Source organism: Xiphophorus hellerii, chromosome 16, assembly GCF_003331165.1.
Source record: "Xiphophorus hellerii strain 12219 chromosome 16, Xiphophorus_hellerii-4.1, whole genome shotgun sequence".
Taxonomy (NCBI): domain Eukaryota; kingdom Metazoa; phylum Chordata; class Actinopteri; order Cyprinodontiformes; family Poeciliidae; genus Xiphophorus; species Xiphophorus hellerii.
In genome coordinates this window covers 16925884-16945452 of record NC_045687.1, presented here as the reverse complement: position 1 = coordinate 16945452, position 19569 = coordinate 16925884, and the positions used below count along the sequence as shown (strand labels likewise).

Sequence of the window (19569 nt, the reverse complement as noted above, 5' to 3'; positions counted from 1 at the left end):
ACTTTATGAGCCAATTTAAGTCACAGTTTACATGATAAAACAACGTCCGCAAAAACGACCGAAGTGACGGCTCACACAACGCCAACTTTTGAAAAGAACACAGTCTCCTCACAACCGTCCCAAAAGAAGCAGCTTAAAGTAAATTAGAAAAAAACAAAGTTTCATAAACTATAATTTACTTTTTGAGAATGGATCTCCACACTTGTGTGAAGTTTAGAAAATCTAGAAGAGGAACATGATAAATTCACAGTCATGTATGCTAATGTCTAAGTGCTACAGACCCCGAATTATCAAAGGTGGCAGAGCATCAGAATCCTTCCTGGATTGATCTGCAGCGTAGATCCATCTGAAAACCTTTTTTTTTTTTGACTACAGTTTGAGAAACAGACAATCTCTTGCAAAAACAATTCATATGCATGAACCTTTCCATATGTTGTCACATGAACAAGAAACTTGAAAGGATTTTCTTATGACTTTGTCTGGTAGTCCATCACGAAGTTCAAATTGTGAAGTAGAAGGAAAATAATAATTTGATTTTAAGTTTTTACAAATAAAGAAAAAAAAAGTTAGTTATTCATCAGCTCTATTACTCTGAGTGCAAACGTTTCTCTTCACATGCCACTTAATTATTAAACAAAGTCAACTAAACACACAACCCCCAATTCCATAGATGTGTAAAACCAGTGGAGACATACTGCCAAATGGTCAAAACCTTTTTCTTTTTTTTTTTTGGTATTTACAGCAGTGTTTTGTAAATACCAAAGTGCGGGATTTACAAAACACAAGCGTATGCCAAAAATATATTTGTAAAGCAAACTGAAAACCGTGCATCCTTTTCCATCCACTTTACAATTATGCTCTCCTTTCAATCATGTTGAAAGAAATGCTTCAAAGTTTTTGGGCTGTAATGTGAAAAAGTCCAAGGCATATAAATTCTTTACTGTATGAACAGACACAGCAGTTAGCAAGACCTTACCAACTTCTCCAGCTGGGAGTCCCTTATGAGTATTTTGTCTTCCACCAGCTACAGATGAAAACAGGTGAAGATTTAAGTGCGCTATCAGCTGACTGCATCACCTTTTTCGTGCTCAAAATGACAGATGCCCTAAAACTTTTTTAGAAATCAGCACTTTATGGTTCCCCCGCTAGCCAGTGAACAGTCAAAAGTGTCCTATTTTCTTTCCTGTCAGCATAGGAAAGGACTTTATTTTCATCAGTTTGACCAGTATTTTATTTTGAGAATAGAACAGTTAAAGGACGACCTGCTAAAATGGTCTGACACACCTCAACTGCACACACTGCAGATGCACAGTTGTGCATCTGCTTGAGGTAAACTGGTGTGTGGGAGTGCGCGCGAAGGAGGACAGGGGGTGCAGAGGGGAGGGTGGGGGGGTCATGATGATAATGCTAACATTTGCACTCTGGTCCGCTCCAGTGCACTAATTGCTCCACAGCACCGACGGCCACCGAAGAGCAAAACACCTGCCGCCCTCCGGCTTCCATCGATCACACGCCTCTCAATATGCAACTCTAACAGGGCCCGTCTGAAACTGCACTTTATCCACTCGAGTGTGCTTTGACCAACCTAATATCCACTTGAAAACCCACCTAAGAGCTTTCACGTGCCTAAAAAACGGCGACTTTCTATTTAGTGTGCTTTAGCCGATGCAAACCCTCATATTAAGGACACATTAGGTGCTGATGGTTCGTTAACCACTGGTGGGGAGCGAGAGTACAATCTTAAAGAGAGGGGATCATATGCACAGTAGCAGATCGCGCCCCTCCCCCTCGCTAAGTGCTGCAGAGATGCGAGGGAATGTGTGTGTATGTGAGGATCTGAGGATAAGAAGAGGTGGGGGGGGATGGGGAGAAGAAAGTGTGTGAGTGGAGGCGATTCCTACAGCTTAATGATGGTTGGAGATGAAACGGTATGGGAAATGGAGAAGACGGTGGTAAAGGTGTAGCGTAAGCTGGTAAAATCTGTTTGGCAGGAAGGAAAAGGTGGGGCTCTAACATGAGCAAATCTAAAGTTTCTTTTCATGTAAACTAAGCAAAGATTAAAGATCTGTCAAAGCTAAATCCCCAGGGGGATTATATCTCCTCAATTTTCTTACAAAGCTGAAGGGCAGGCAGTGTTGTCAGGGTGGTGGCAGCGGCCGGGGCGAGGGGATTGAGGGCCTGTAGTGGTACAGCGGGGCAAGAGGCGGGTTTTCTCCAGGAGTCTCCCGGGGAAAGAAAAACGTGCTTCTCTTCACATGTGCCATGCTTATAAGGTTCGACAAGCAGAGTGCAATGTGCTGCCACTGTACTGCCAAAGCCCCTCATGCAGAGTCCCGCATATACACACATTTGGGTATGCACAAAAATGCATAAAGATCTGGCTTCTTTTTTTTTTTGTGCACATACATTTCCATCTCATTTCTCTAAGCCTGGACCAGCCAGAAGTAAGAGCAATCCTCCATGGCTTTGACCCTGAATCTAACACTGAGAGAGAATGAGAAGTCCATAAAAAAGAGGACAGGTTGTCTCTGTAGAAAAATAAAGGAATTTCCAATGGGTGATTAATTGTCTTTGGCACTTCTGAGAAGACAGCACACATAAAGAATCTGACAATAAGTATAAAAGGCCAAACTAGAGCTATAAAGTAAAGCACAAGTTCATCCGCATATAAGCCTAGCCATTCTGGGGTGGACCTGAGCCTGGATGGGGCCGTATTCCACCACCTCTCCGTCCACGGTGATCATGCCCTGTTGTGAGATGGGCTCTAACCGCAGGGCCCTCACCTTTTCGTACACAAGGTGGGGACAACCGTACGCTAAATGGGAACCCCTCTCCATGGCGAGGAAAAGACGCAAGAGGGCGGGCCGGGATATTCCCGCCGTCACGTAAAACAGATGAATCAGCCCGTCATCCGCCATCGCTCCTGGCACTGTCCACAGATCCTCCGCTAGGTGGGAATGGCAAATAGCCAGCACAAGAACAAAGTCTTCCTCATTGACCACCGTCCAGTTTTCAGGGACCGGCTGGCACAGGCTGGGGAGGAGAGAATCTGTAGGTGACGTAGTCTTATTGTTGCCATGCGTCTCGGGCCTCATATTAGTGATGACGTTGGAGGAGTTGGTGATGGAGTTTTGGTTCAGGTTCGTATCGACGCAGTTTTTCAGAGAGCTCTGATTTGGTGAAGCTTTGGGAACGAGATGACAAGGAAGGGACGAACAGAGAGATGGCTGCTGAGGTGTGAAAGGAGGACGGGTTGCCTTCGCCCTTTCGTTTGGAGGTTTTGGTATCTCTTTAGCTGGCAGGTATGCTAACCTGCCCTGATATACTCTGAGCGAGGCCAGACGCACCAGGGTGCCCATTAGGAAGCGGATAGCCCCAACATGACGGTACTTCTCGCTCTCGATATCCACATCTGCCACAAAGCCCCAAGCCAAAGAGAGGAAGGAGAAGAGGCGCTGACTGGAGGCCAAATGGACCGACACCAAGTCAAGAGAACCAACCAGACCTTTGCACAGCATGAAGCCACAGCTCAGGAGCAGCTCCTCATTCCAGGCAGGAGGTGATCTGTTGAATCGTCACAGAAAGCAAGATAAGACAGAAAATACAGCAGCACATTAAATAATGCAGCTTTTTGACTGAATACTTTATTCTTTAACTATACAAAAACTAAACTAAGAGTTGTACCAAACATTTTATTGTAATAAAACCACCATCATGGCTAATACTGCAGTATTTTTATTTTTATTTTACAGAGAAATATATTTTATGCTTCTTAAAGTAAATTAAAGATAAAACTAGGACTGTATCAAACAAGAAGAATTGTAACGCTTTGTCCTCCATTTAAGGCACAAACTCAACTGAAAGCCTAACACAGTTGGTAAATACTCAACATGTGCAGATGAACCAGGTTTTATGTTTTGGAATACTATTCGGTTTATACGGGACAAGAACATATGAATCGGACGTTTCGCACAGAATAACTGCTCTCCTCCCAGATCACTTCAAAACTGACTCCGTGGATGTTTTAGACTTAGTCATAAAAAGTTCTTCTGTGAAGATGTTATTTTATGACCTTGATTGATATAAGTAATCTTATTCTTTGGTCATTGCTGTGATATTTGAGCCAGCTACATACCAGTAGATCACAATTGGTATAAATAGCATGTGAGATCTTTGTCAAATGCACAATAATGTGATGCTGCAGATTTGCTTCCCTGTGTTTTCTATGCCAACGAAACAAGAGCCAGATACACAATAGAGGGAGAAGGATATTAGAGCTTCTGAGAAGTAACAACGTTTATGTGGTCCAAATCCACAGGTTGGAAGTGTTGCAGGAGCTGATGAAAATGTTTTTTACATCTACATGCTCATTAACATAAACAAGTCCATAAATCAGCAGTAGGTTCGGAGTCATCCAAAGTCCTAACACCTCGTAAAGCAGATGCGCTCATGACATTTTTGGCTCACCAGTGATGGCTCTTTGAAACTGTGCCAACAACCAGGAGGCAGAAGGGGATGATAACCTGGACATGTGCTGGGTCAACATAATGCACGACTTCCTAAACCCCTCGCATCATTGCTTTAGAGAGTTTATGCAGCCAGAAATGAATTCTCGGCGCATAACAAAACAGTCCCAGTAAGTCCTCTCTCCCGAGGAATGATGAGCCCAGTCAGCCTTTGCTCTAATTACACAGGAAGGAGACAAATTGTCTTCTATAAACTAACGAAGGCTTGTCTTTTGCACCGTTAGCCTATGCATTTAAATGACTCATTAAAAGATGAACTCACTGCGAGTAGTGGTGGATGGATGCGGCCAGGGCATTGCCAGAGCCACCTGGTAGCATCCCTAGAGGAGTCTGGATGGCCTGTTGCCAGTCTTCCCGCTCCATCAGACCATTTATCACCTGAATGAACAAGAGAGATGACCAAAATTTAGCTTTGGCTCAAAAATAAGAAGTTGTATATCTGGAAGAGACAGAAACATGCTGTTTTGTATGTAGTGTGGCACTACCAAGGTGACCAGATGGTGCTGTGGCTGAGGACAAAAATACTTTCTGGACGACTGCAGTTTTTGTTTTGTTTTTTTCCCCATGCAAGAGCCCCAGCACCTGATCTCCTTTATCATGTTTGAGACCAAATTAAAATTTTATATTTCTGTTCCAAGAAGTGCCATAAATAGAAGCTAGAGTTTTGGAGGTCGATCCAGCACCCACTCATTAACAACTCTCATCGTTAAAGAGCAGAAGTGGGCCGAGTACCTCAAACAGCAGCCCGTCACCAGACATGATAACCAGCGCGTCCCACTGCGTCAGGTCGGCGTTCCTCACCAGCTCCCGCGCGTGGTTCTGGTGCTCTAACAAACAGAAGAAATGCCAGCGTCAACTGCGAGATAAGGCAGAAAATGTGGGACAAAGTGACAAAAATGATGATAAAAAGCAGCAAGGGCAGAGAGAGAGAGAAAAAAAACAGACACGTTCCCTTCATCACCGCAGGCTCTGGAGTGGGATCAGGGAGATTAGGCAGAGAAGGGATTCAATTTCCTCTTATCGGACCAGACATATCACATTAACTCATCCAGTGGCTACTCAGCAGCTCTGAGGCAGCTTAGACAGCCTGCAAACATCTGTGACCGAGAGCGCGGGGAGCATGTGGTCGCGTGTTGGTAAAATGTGCTTTTGGAGAAGTGAGCTATTTGTTCAGCCTAGTTTTATTGGCAGCGTCCTTGAGTTGGTCTCTGCACTGGGGGTCTCTGTGGGCTCATCCCTGCCAGCATTAAAGTCTACAGTCCTGCCAGCCGAGACTCCCCAGTGTAGTCGCGTGTAGAAAATGGAAACAGCTTTAGAGAGGGAGATAGGGGAAGTGGGGGAGGAGGGGAAGGACGGCAGACACGCAGCTAAGAGGCACCGATGTGCTGCCACTATGATGGAAAATATACCTCCTGAAGTATTGATCAACTCTCTGCTTTTACTTTGCTCAAACTTTACATGCCCTCGCTCCCTCCCCTCTTACCCCGTCACCTCACCCACCTCACCCCTCTGTGCCGTTTGTTTGCTGTCTGCCGGACGGACTAGAGGTGGTTTTGCAGTCCTGTGTTGACAGGACCGGAGTAACTGCACTGCACAGCTGACTCAGCATTTTTAGCCAGCCAGACCGATGCTTTACTTTCCAGATACTTACTTATTGAAAAGGTCATCGGAAGACAACATCACTGCAAAATACAACTACGACTTCTTTTAATTCCAGTTATGTTTTTCATATGGTTTTTGTCATAATTATGAATATCGTCGGGTCAAAATCAGACCTCAACTTCGATGTATTTGTAGAGCACTTTCCATGCAGTTGAACGGGAAGCAAAGGTAAAATAAATTTAATTTTCATAGGTTTCTCATAGGTTTGCTGCTGCAAAAACCAATATTTTTGGGAACTGCCTGATACTTTAGTCCAGAGTTCTTTCACATAATGAATGGCTCATATACAGAAAGACGCAGAGGTCGTCCAGCAAACCTTCGCCAGCAACCAAGATAATTAAAATAGTCATCTATTTCAGTAATTCAATCAAAAAAGTGAAACATATAGAGTTTCATTACTGACAGAGGTACTGTACATATCATGCTTTCTTCTGTCCATTTTGATAACTGGCTTAATGAAGACTCAAAATTTTTAAAAATCTTATGAGAAAATATGATTATCAACTAAGAACAAAAACAAAAATATTGTCTGCTAACTGAAAAGTATATCTATGTACATTACAGTATCGCAGGGCTCCTTTTGCATGAATTAAATCTGAAGGCAAAGGCAAAGGCTGTTTACTGTTACGCTGTTAATATTACAATCTTTAAGCTGTCTGTCTAATCTTTCATGAGATGCAAAACTCTCTGTGTGAAAACAAAGATAAAACCACGTAAAATCTGGGTCAAATTCCTGTCCTTTCTTTTTAAAAGCCGCAGTTTGCTTTATTATGTTAATGCCTTCTGCCTTTTTCCGAGGTCATCCCAGGTAAAGACTAAAACTGGTTCACTCAGTGCTTCATACAGTATGTAAAATGTACAGGCCGACACAACAGGAGTTTCCTTGACGATGGAGCTTGTCCATCCTCAGGCAAAAGCAGTTTGATACACTCATCAAAAAGGCGTACGCCGAGTAAAGTGGACTACTGTTGGTTGTCCCGGTACATGATGGATCACCCCACTCTGAGGCCTCAGTGCCCCGCATAATATTCCCCTTCCTTTACGTCCATCTCTGTTCCTCTTCGTTGGCCTCAGTAATTAGGCTCTGTGTTTTCATCTCCATCCACTTGCTGACCCTCCTTCAGGTTCCCAGGAGCCCGTTAAGTATGTGCGAGCATGCCAGCGTACTTTCTCAAAGAGACAAAACCACACAAGCAGAGTTTCTGCTCTGGCGCTCTGCTGCATTCGCTGTCATAATCCATCTCACTGTGAGCTGCAGCAGAGATTCAGCTGCATAATGCCGAGCTGATCCAAAAGGAGACAGCATATTCAGACCTGTCAAACTGCTGGTCGGCCTTAACCAAGGGGGTAAGTATGCGGGGCGCAGAGGAAGAAATACAATTCCGCTCAAAGTTACGTTTTTTTCCCCCACATTTTCTCACATTGCAACCACAATGGAATGGATCAACACAATATCTTTGAAGTGGAAACAGAATGACACATTAAAGCAGATATCTGGTTGATTAATGGATTCAAATCAATCCATTATGGTTAACCAGAAACAAGCACACGTTTCCTTAAGGGAAAATAAAAACATTTTAGGAGAAAGTCTGTGTTCAAAGCAATGAAGATATCTGAATATGCAGGCTATACATCTAGTTGTCCTGATATGTTTTTTTATTAATATATGTTTTCTTTACCAGTTCAAGAAAAATACAAATAAAGTCAGTAAAATACATATATGGAAACAAATAATGTCTAAAGATCAACGGATCGAGGTCCAAACTCGACTTTGAGATCTGAAAACGATCTAAAACATGTTCATTTCCCTTCCTGATGTAAAAGGTCTGTATAGATCTGGAGGTTGTTTTATGTTTGTGCTATTATTTTTATAAGATGATTGTATAATACAATTTTGCTCACTGATTTTTAATTTTGACATTAAATACATACACACACAAAGCTCTGATTATCGAAAAACCCTGGCTGTTATATACCGCTCATTAAGTTGTTTTGTTTTAAAAGTATGGTTCCACTTTTGTCCATTGTGATTTCGAATAAAAGGCCTCTCCAAACCGAGCTCCCGGTCTGAATTTCAGCCCCAACCTGACCCTGTTGAGAACTATGTATTGTTTTTCTGCTACTTCATATTTCTGTGTTGGTCTATCACATAAAATCTCAATAGAAGCCAATGAATATTGTGGATGTAACACAACACAACGCAAGAAAAACTAAAGACCTCTGAACACTTTGACGTGACATTGGGTAAATGATGAAATGTGAGCCATTTGGTTCCAAACGTGGCATTAAAACCTGTACAGAGTAACAGCTTCCTTGTGGTGAAAATAGCCTAGAATAACAGTAACAGCCACAATACTGGTAAAGGTCACTGAGAAGCTTTAGCAAATCATGCTGAATGTGCAGCAGATGGTTCGAGTAGAATGAGAATTTAATGCTCATGTTGTCTGTGAGCACATGCCTTGTTGAATTTGCGATCACAAAAACAATGCATAATTCCTGCAGAGATTAAAACTTGCTTCGAAGCATCGTGGGTTCGGCTCATGTTAGCGCGTGCGCAACTTGCAGCATGACCCAGTTCTCAGACTGATCACGCTACGAGGTAGCGGGACGTTTAATCCTCTGTTTTATACGAAGACGATAAACGGGACGCATGCGGGGAACATATTTATGACTGACCTGTGATGACGAGCGTGTAGGGAACGGAGGCCTCAGTGAGCATGGCCTGTATGTGGCCAGTGAACAGCTGGAGAGCCTGTCCCCGTCCACTGTGGGGGTTCACCAGGATCATGGTTCTGCAAGGTCTCCTCAGCTCCGTGTACATCACACCTAACAGGCAGAAACGGGGTGATGTGAGTCAGGATAAAGAGGATGAGAAGAATATCTTAAAGAATAAAGAAGAAGAGCCATCTCCTCTGAAAATATACATAGAAATGCAGCGTGAGAGGGGAAAGAATTGTAAGAACTCCGCATCTGTCGGCTGGGCGAGCATCAAGACTGACAGTGCTCAATTTTAATGTGACGCTGCAAAGAGAGAAGGCTTACACATGCATTTTATTTAGGATCTTACCAATTATTTATGATCAATGCCGGGAACTTTTTATTCCCTGACTATAGCAAATGGCTGCTTGCAGCTGCATGTTTCGAAGAAACACAAATCAATGGGAGGAAAAACAACATCTATCCTGTTCAGTCTGTGTGGTGACCTATTAAACAACCACACTCAGTTTTAATCATTTAAACTTTACTGTACCAGAGAATATATTGTTCTGGAGACATCTGGACATTTGGTTGATTGACGATTTTGCAGTAGCTGTTTTACGAGTCATGCAGACAAACAGACAACCAGAGGGGTACGTTGTATTCTCTTTCCTATTTTAAACATTGGATTGGCTAAAATCAATGTTTTAATATTATTATGAAGGTCCACTAAATGTGGATCATTGCACACTTGAGATAGTTGAGATAAAAACAGACTTGGCCTTGTTGTCTGAGCCTTTCAGCTAAAAACTAATGGATCACTTGGACCCTCTTCAATTGTGGACAGTGCTGCAGAGTGATGATGAATTATACTACAAGGGTAATTCCTTGTTACAACAGTTGGGGATCAATTATGTACACCGCATGTACACACTGACAGCATCAGTGCCAATGGTAGTAAATCAGCTGCAACTTAATGAATCTCAGCACCGCTGAGGTTCAAACCAAGCATCAGATTTTGACAGAAATGGGGTTAAAAGGAATCTTAAAGTGATAGGTTTATGGTAAGCTGCTGATATGCTGTGCACAGCCATCTTCTTGTCAGAGGAGAATGAAAAAAGATTGGTTTCAATGGCCTCCCAGTAGAGCACATTTGTTGAATGAGAAATTTGCATCATGGATGAATAGGCGAAGCATCTGTGTGACGCTGTCATGCCAATGTGGATCAAAATCTCAGAGGAATGTGTCAAAGACCATGTTGCAACTATGCTCCAAAGATGAAGGAAGTTCTGAAGGCTAAGGGGGAGTCCAATCAGTACTTGCAAGGGGTCTCTAATAAAGTGACTGGTGGGTGTATGTACTCTGTAGTCAGCCACAGGTATCAACGCTGAGTGACATCTCTGGGTTTCAGTGTTTATTGGAATGAAAAATATTCCATTCCAGTGTTTTAGTCTGCCCTTGTTTTGTCTTAAAAAAACATACTGACTCCAGACTCAGTTATTTTTCAGACAGGTGAAATTGATTGCTCATCTTTAACAAACTGTATATATGACATCAAAGCAGCAAGAAGACGGCAGAGTTCTGTTCTTAAATGAAGGAATTTATGCAGCTGTGGTTTTTTGCTAAGCCCTGAAGGAAAAGCCAACTTCCTTCCATTGCCTAGGTATAATACAATCCACCTTTTTGGTTTGTACAAATCCAGCCTTTTCTAAAGCTATGTTAGATGCCTCAATGAGATTCCTCAAAAAGGACATGTGGAGCCAAGCTTTTCTTCCAGGGGTTAAAGTTTCCAGAAAATGCCTTTTATCCGGATAGAAAAATCTCATTTGAGGACAGAAGGCAAAAACATCAGTATTTATTTCTATCATAAAATTTTGATTGGAGATGACGCTGACTTTGGTTTGAATCTGATTCATTTCTGAAGGTACATAATGTGATAATATAAAAGTTGTAGATCTGAGAGGAATGCTTTAAGTAATTATTTTTGACATTCCAGCTTAATCTGGGTGAAATGTTTCTAACCGGACAGTCCACATCATTGTTCAACAAGGAATCTGGTACCTTTTTACCAGCTGCCAAATTCAATTAGAACCGGAATGACTGAACACAAACTATGATCGGAAATGCCTCCAAACAAGACAAGTGTAACCCCAATAGGAAGTGGTGAGAGTCCCCAAACCACACAGGCATGTACCAATCTACCTCTATTCATTCACACAGGGATGCCACTATTGTTTGCTAGTCGCATCCCTGCACAATGTGGCTTTCAATCGTAAAAAGATCCATGCACTTCCAGAATCGAGTGGAGAGCAGCTTTTGAAGGTCAACCAGCTTTTAGATTGAGGTCTTGCACTCAAGTGAACTGAACTGAAAAGCATCCAATTAAAAAAATCCGCACACTGTCATGAAAAGGTCAAAGTCAGATGAAATCCTTCGTGGATTGGTACGGATAACAAATAAGAGATCAGCCAGAGAAACGTTATTTTAACATAATCTGCACCTATCAAAGGTTCTGTATTTGATAAATCAATTTTAATGGGAACAACAATCGTTTGAAACACTGATCTCAACTTTTTGGTATTGACCAAAATGTACTGCCATAAAAAAGTATTGCTTTGAAGTTTTTAGTGCAAAAAAACCCCAAAAAACCCAACTGAATAGGATTTTTCCTCAAGCCTCCAAGCACAATACATCTGGGTATTACAACAAAGCATTCTTACATGTATTCTGATCAATTAGATCTAAATGTAAGCAGCCATGAGTTATGAGAGTTATGAAAGGTGAATAGTTCTCTTGGGACTTTATCAGAGACATGGAAAAGAAGAAACTGTCCTTAAAAGTTTTACTAACTTTGAAAGAAGAAAATACTGAATAGAGTATGTTAAAAAGCTGCAATGTCTGTCCAAAGATATCCTCACCAAATGGTATCTTAGGTTCAAAGGGAAGTACTGAAAAAGAACATTTTCTGCAGTTCTACAAAGTCAGAGGATCATGAGTAACTCCAACATTTGTACCTGAACAGTACGAAACAAACCTATGTGCATCTGGGAAATAAATTCTGTACCTTCCTCAGGATTGGGAATCAGACTTTTTTAAGGCTACTAACACTTAGTAGCCTTAAAAGTATGGTTTAGTATTTTTACTGAGGCAGTTTATTGTTTTTCCATTTTTTTTAAAGATTGTTCTATTACTTTAATAACATCACATTGTTTCTACTTAAACAGAACAACAATCTAAACCTCTCATTACAAGTCACATAAAGAATTTGTCTTTATATGAATTTTCCACAAATTCATAGGAAATGATAAGGTCATGACTGAAGGTAACTCTGAAGCTATGATGTTTTTCACCATATCCACTGTTCAAACTTATTCTTAACAAAGTCATTTAAAGTCAGGCATAGTAAGCTCTCTTTATCAACTTAAGTAATATTCCACCCCTATTTAGATCCAAGAAAAGGTCATTCACCTTTCACTTTCCAACCACATTTGTCCTTTAGACTAAAACCAAAGCTGGCTTTTTTGTGTTTTCAATAAACTGTTGTTCTAGAGGTTTGTTCACTTTCACCATTATAAGCATTTCAAGCCAAACGTTGACTTGGAGAATTTTATAAGTCTGTCATCTCTGAGAGATTAAGGTCAGCCACTGTGCAGATTTCATAAACCACCAAGCAGATTATTATTTTATAACTCCTTGGTTTCTACAGGGCTAGATCAAGAACATATTTGAAGACATGACACATCACAGTGACCATAACCTTAACCCCAATGTCTCAGAATAGAGCATCCAGAAGATAATAACCTAAGTACTAGATTGATTTTGTTGTTGATGTGGTGGTGGTGTTTTCTACAGTTTATCTAAAATAAGAGATTAAGTATTATACTGAATTTCATGGAAATCTATTTAAAAGTTAAGAACAACATGTATTCATATATATATATATATAAGCTCTGTGGTATCAATAGATTTCAGATAATCAGCAAATGTTTCATGTCATAGGTGTAAAAACAAAAGGATGTGAAATCCATTCAAAAAACTTCATAATAAAGCAGTGAATTGACAAAGATGAAGTTCTTTGGAGGGGGAGGGTGGCGAGGGCATCTTGTATCTTTATATTGCCTTCAGTTCCTATGAAAACGTACAGTACAGACCAAAAGTTTGGACACAACTGTGTGTCCAAACTTTTGGTATGTACTGTATATATAGAACAACTTAAAAGAAATTTGACTTTGCATCATAGTCATATCTGACGCCTTGAAATTGGCCTCTGTCTCTTTAAGAATCTCCCACCCTTTCTGACACGTCCCCTTCAGCACATCACCACAGCAATGCTTTTGCTGTTTCTCTTTTACGAGAGCCGGACTCAGAGGTAGTTTGTTTCATTAGCTCAGCAGCCACACTGTTCCACCAGGTGTTTGCTAATTGCTGCTGCCGCTAGTCTGGAGGAGCTGCGTGTTCAAGGTTAGGGGAAGGGTGCTCGATTAGGGGCTCGACGGGAACCTGAAGCTCCAAGGCAGAGCTTTAGGTAAATAGACAGTGCATTGTGGGAGCAAGCGCTACAGAGAATTTGTAGACCTTCAATTATTTAAGTCACCTTAAATTCTTCAATGGTGGTAAAACTGCCCTAGTGGCTGGTTTGTAAATTCATAAGAGGTTCTTAAAGTTCACCTTGAGCCCAAATTTAGTAAAACAACACCCCTGGGGCTCCATATGAGGCATTAAATAAAATCTGGCTCAGAGTCAAGAGCAAGTTACAAAATAGTCGGAGAACAGCCGTCAATGGGCATGGTCTGTGGATACAATTGACTGTGGGGTTACTCAATCTGACTAATTCATAGAAGAAAGAAATATGAGACCCACAGATGTAGGTCATCAGGTAAGTCTTCCTCAATAAACCAGCTAAATAGATTTTCAGATCTTGGCAAAACTCTATAGGTTGCATTCTTTGCATTAGCCATAAAGTTCAGTTTTTGTCTCATCTGACCAGAGCAGACCACAGTTGTGCCCCGTACTCTGCTACCGGGACTCTGCTAATTGGATTACTTCTGAAAGGTTACACTGGATTTTATTTAGAGGTATTTCAGTAAAGTGGACTGAATACACGCATGATGTTGTGTTAGTCTGACTTTAAAATGCCAAAATATGAAAAAAGTAAAAAGGGTAGAGAGACCTTTGAAGACCTAAGTTTCATATTTAATATTATCATCATCGTCCTACCTTCTTTGAAATACTGCTAACAATGTCAAACTCTCAGTAAGTAAAGTTCTTTTCATAGATTTCTCTCTGTCAGAGTCAGTACGTGCTGTGTATGTGAAATCTGTCTCAGGGAAGAAGTCATAAACCTGCAAGCACATCCTGTCCATCAAGCTGGCACACAAAGTTTCTGCAGTGATGTGTGCATTTCACAGTTGCAAGAAAGTAAAGACACACACACATAGTGAGGTGACAGGCAGACTGGATGTGACAATGAGTCAGAGCAAACAAGTGGCTTTCTGACAACTTTTATTGTTGCCGCAACCGCTACAACCATTACACATAAAGCCCTGTTAGACCTTCAGCAACGCATGTTGCCGGCACAAGTGGGATTTATTAAAACACGGGAAGCATTCGAGACAACTGCTGGAACAGAAGCAGATATTCTGTGAAAGTGTTCCTGTTCGGGAGCGACGGCTATATTCAGACTGCAAACAAGCCGCTGTCTGAGTGTTTGCTGAAAAGGAGGGGAGGAGGCCCGCGGAGAATAAACACCGCTGCCCGCAGAGACAGCACCAGGAGAGGGGGGCTGGGCGGTGGCGGCGGGAGCGGGAGTTGACAGGCCATCACATCCATGTGTCACGGAGCAACAAGACGAACGCTCCGCTGGGACTGAGATGCTGGCTGGGGTGAAAGGTCGCCTGGTGACGCATTTTAGCTCCTTGCCGAATGAGCCACAGCATCTTCAGCAGAGTGCCCCCCCCCCCCGCTTCCCCCCCAGGAGGCTCGCTCGGTGACAGGCACACCTGACCCTGAGGCAGCTGGAAAAACACTCATTTTAAAGGTGGGGGCTTACGGCTCTTTTATTTTCTCTCTGTGACGTGGGCTCTGCCACCAGCAAAATTATTTGTGCATCAGAATCTTTTCAGCTTTAAGACGTTTAGACTTTGAAATGTTCCAGAGAATTTTCATGTGGAAGTAACAGTATGCCAAGCTCATAGGGAAACACCCCAAAAGGCTATTTCAGCTGTCACTGCAGCAAATGGTCGTTCAGAAAGTTATCGATTGACTCAGGTGACTGAATACAAATTTATGCCACACTTTTCAGACTTTTACTTGTGAAAAACGCATGTATTTTTACGTCGCTCCACAATCATGCACTACTCTGAGTTGGTGTATCGCAAAAAAAAACCCTATAAAGGCATTTTTGGTTTCGACGTGACATACAGTGAAAGAAATTCCAGGGTGTGAATACTTTTGCGAGGCAAGGCACGGACATCATTGCCTGCAACTCTTTTAATTTAACTGCCAAGCGGCTTCTGAATGGATTTCATATCGCAGGCTAAATTAGGAGAGTTACATCTCATAATTCCATCATATTTGTAATGACGTGTTGAGTCACCCTTGATAGCTCGTCTCCATAAATACCAAGCCTGCGCAGTAATTTCACTTTTAATCCAACCTTTCCATCTGCAGTCCCCAGATGAGATGACATGCAATTAACTTGAGGGAAGTCCTCCATGAGGGATTAGTGAGTCTCGCTGACTTTCATGCAACCTCTGTGACAAGTAAAAAGGACAATTCTGGTTCATTCATTAGGAAAATAGAACTCATTAAAAGCGAATAAAACATTCCGTTAAACAGCGGATCTGAAGAGCTAAAACAAGCTTATGAATTAATCATATGATCCCATCATCGCTGAGAGACTATGCTCAGAAGGAGACTGGAATAAGAGGCAGTGTAGCACAGGGACAAGCCCTCCCAAGATGGAGCTCTTTGATGAGTCCAGAGGGAGGACAGTGACAGGGAGGGAGGCAGGTAACCTCACAGGTTACCATCTGCCTGCCTGCCTGGCACACAGGTCTGAATCTCAAATTCCTGCGGGCCACGGACTGTAGGGAGGGAGGCTGGCTGGTAGGATGGATGTTCCTCCTCACACAGCTCCCAGCGTCTCTCTGTCTGTCTCTCTCCGTGTTTGCAGTGTACACCTGGAGGCTGCTGCCAGGATCACAACCTCATTCCTCATCCCACTGCTCATTCTTGCCCCCATCTTTGGCAAGTCAACATTCCCAATTGGTCACTGCCAAGTCAAATATCCGCCTCTTCTCTGACCTGAACGCCTGAGTTCATCCCTGCTTTATAGTGTAAACAAATATAAAAGTGTATTTCCTGACCTGGGGTGGAGTATTAGCAATCTGCCCCCTATGATAAACAGCATTGGAGACAGCTTTGTAAACAGAATTAATGTACCTTTTATATGCTTGTTTTCTTTTGTGTGACATTACAACTACAAATTCAATGTATTTCACTCTCACTCAATGTGCAAACACACAACATAGAAGTGGATTGTTCAACATGTGTCTATATGAAATAGCTGAGGCTCACTCAGTTTGGATAGAGTGTCTTCTGTGAACATCGGTTTTCAAGCCTTACCACAAGTTCTCAGTTGGATTAAGATTTGGACTTTTATTGAGATATTGGGTTAGATCAATATGTTTTGATCTAACCCAAATTGTCTAGTCCAGCCCTGTCAACAGAAGTTCCGTTTTTTGATGATAGACTGAAAAATGCATTACAAAATATTTCCATAGCTTTCCTACTGACCTGTCTGCTGTGCTCCTTGATCTTCTTAGTGTTTTTCGTCCATAATAAAAGGGGATGCACACATTATTTGTCAAAATTTATCAAAACAACTCATCCTTTTCTTCACTACTTTGTGTAGGTCTATCAAATAAAATCCTACGCCGATTATGAAAAGCTCAAGCAGTGTTACTTTTCCAAGGCACTGCACATAGATGCGTGTACATATCATTTCTTATTCATGTTAATTACGCTATCGTCAATGTTTACCAAAGCGGAGTAAAGAGAAACCAACCAGACTGCAGACTGAGCCGCATTTTACACCGAACAAGACAGGACGATACCCAATTAGAAGAGGCTGCTGTGGAGGCAAATGACAAACAGCCGTTGTTTTGATGTCACTTTTTTTTTTTCCACCCAACCTGAGTTAAGTCTCACTGGGAATTTACCCAGCTGAAATAATGAAGCTTGTTAACACTCTGCTGCGGACAGAGGATCAGCTGAAGATTTAACTGCTTAAGGTGATCTTTGACAGCAGACTCCAGATGCTGATCCAGATCTACGTAGATTCATATTTAGCCCCTTCTCTCCTCAGGCTTGGGAACTGGCAAGAAATGTTCAGTTAACGGTAGTTAACAGACGTTATTGGATGAGCTCATTTTCACCCTCCCGTGCAGGCAGAGCCGGTTAGAGAGCGGATGGAATGTGTACCTCTGCCTCTTTGTCAAACCTGTTTCTAGCGATAAGATTTGCAGTGCCTTGCTAGCGTTCGGTATTCATACCCCATGTGGTTCCTAACATGTTGCCACAAAACTTTATGGATTTTTAAGGGAATTCAAGTGAAACCCAAGCATGAAGTGGTGATAAATTGTGAATGGAAAGTGAATAATACAGGGATTAAAATAGAAAAAAAAAACCTAAATAAATAAGACACGTGTTGAAGGAATGTTTTTCTTAAGAAATACTGTTTGCCAGGAGCCACATCAAACATGTAAGATGAGATTCTGGTCAGATGAGAAGAAAAACTGGCTAACAGGCCATGTAGCATGTGGTAAAAAATAAAAATAAAAAAAAGCTAACACATCACCACAAAGAAAGTAACTCTGTGGTGAAACATGGTAGCAGAAGAATGTTTTTGATCAGAGTTGAAAGAAAGACGGTTGAAGATCAATAGGGACCAGTCCTGGAAGAAATCTACAGCGGCGACAGAAAACTGAGATGGGGCTGGAGGTTCACCTTCCAGCAGGACGAGGTCCTCTACCATGCAGGCAGGGCTTCAGCGGCTTACATCAGAGCAAATCATCTCTTAGAGTGGCGTCCATCAAATCTGACTGAGCTTGAGCAACTTTACAGAGAAAATTGAACAAAATTGTACAACTATGGATGTGCTAATCTGGTAGAGACTAAAGGGCTGAATGCAAATGGACACTTCTCAGATTGTTTGCAAAAAAAATAAATAAACTGTCCATCATAAACATTAATCTCATCAAATTCTAAAATAATACTGATTTTAGCTGAATAACAAATGTATCCAGTAAGGAGGAAGATTTTGAGTCAGATCGAAAATTACGCAAATGTGAGAAACTTTTTTTTTTATGTTCAAGTCTCCGAGTCTGGCTTCATGGGCATAAAATAATGTATCCTATTAATAAATATATTATCTAAAGTTAGATTTTAAGTTTACAGGATCCAGAGTGCTGTGTTTCCTCACCGTCTCTCCGAGGAGCCTGCAGCACTGAGGCATCTCTGATGGCATGAGCCCATCTTTCAGCCTCCCGGAGGTTGACGAGCGGGTCCTGCACCAGAGCGACCCGAAAGCACTGCTCCACCCTCTGCCGGGCCACTCCGGTGCTCATCCAGCGCCTCTTGAACGGGTAGAAATAAGCCGCGAAGTAAGCGCCGATGTCCGCGCTGTCCGGCCCTTTATACGCCCGACAGCCGATGCAGTCGCTCAAGTTAAACACCACCTTCGTCCGGTCGGGAGACGAGGAGATCCTCTGGATGGTCAGGGCGCTCTCCGTCAGGCTCACCGAGTAGCGCACCCCGTCGTTGAGAGTGTCGGTGAACTCTCCGTACAGCACGCCCGAGAACCCGTTGCACTGCCGGGATGGGTCCGGCGCTGAGGCGTCTTTCTCCATCCCGGATGGAGAGTGAGACGCGTCCCGGAGGCCGGTGCCGAGTACACTCTGAACCTGCCAGCCTGCCGTGGGACCGTTTAAACAGGAATGGGTGCAGCTTGCCTGGTTCACCGCCTCCCCCTACCGTCCGTGAGGGGAATTACAGCAATGGAGCAGGAGGAGAGACGTGCAGACTGTCCCACCTCTTCCTCAGGAATACTTCAGAATTACACCTGCTCTGCTTTGCTTGCTGCCATTAGTTTGACCAAACAATAAGGTTTTAAATGGTTGCTTTTTTACAAACCTATTTTCCCCCCGAAAGCATCTTTAAATAGTGGATTTAGGCAGTGATGGCAGTTACTTTGAAAAAGTAACTTTGAAAAAGTAACTTACCATATTTTCCGGACTACAGAGCGCAGCACACTATAAGTCGCACCCACAAAGTTTTTTTTGTTTTTTGTTTTAATGGAAACCTAAATATATAAGCCGCTGGTATCTCCACCGCTCTCGGTTTTCCACAAGGAAAATAAATCTGCTGTTAAAGACGCAGCCCTCCGTCTCACCGAACCACGGATTAGTTCACGCTGAGTTTAGGATTAGTTCACGCTGAGTTTACGTGAAGCGGCTATGGATCGATATCCTTCACCTTAAAAGCTGCATCATATGAACTTCTTCGTGTGGTTTCCATGACGAGAGAGTATGAGTTTGAAAACAGTTCTCAGTCGTGCCTGCTGCTAGCATGTGCTTGTTCTAAATGAAAATTAGCTCTTTCTTCTTTGATTTCCAAGTTTGAC

The 19569-nt window shown here is 42.3% G+C and overlaps 1 protein-coding gene across 1 annotated transcript; it reads right to left on the bottom strand.

The window, feature by feature from the left end:
• Positions 1–677: 677 nt before the first annotated feature.
• Positions 678–18944, bottom strand: sphk1 (sphingosine kinase 1). The gene is made up of 5 exons (XM_032588486.1): positions 18370–18944; positions 8865–9014; positions 5259–5353; positions 4789–4904; positions 678–3564 (listed from the first exon to the last, which is right to left on the bottom strand). The coding sequence occupies exons 1-5, from the start codon at positions 18794–18796 to the stop codon at positions 2658–2660; spliced, it is 1695 nt and encodes a 564-aa protein (XP_032444377.1). The 5' UTR covers positions 18797–18944; the 3' UTR covers positions 678–2657.
• Positions 18945–19569: the final 625 nt, after the last annotated feature.

Excerpts from the sequence above, each read along its gene's own strand:
- sphk1 (XM_032588486.1), bottom strand. The coding sequence starts at position 18,796 with ATGGAGAAAGACGCCTCAGCGCCGGACCCATCCCGGCAGTGCAACGGG. Across the intron at positions 9,015-18,369 it reads GCAGGCTCCTCGGAGAGACG|GTGTGATGTACACGGAGCTG; the intron begins GTGAGGAAACAC and ends TCTGCCTGTTAG. Across the intron at positions 4,905-5,258 it reads GTGACGGGCTGCTGTTTGAG|GTGATAAATGGTCTGATGGA; the intron begins GTACTCGGCCCA and ends TTGTTCATTCAG.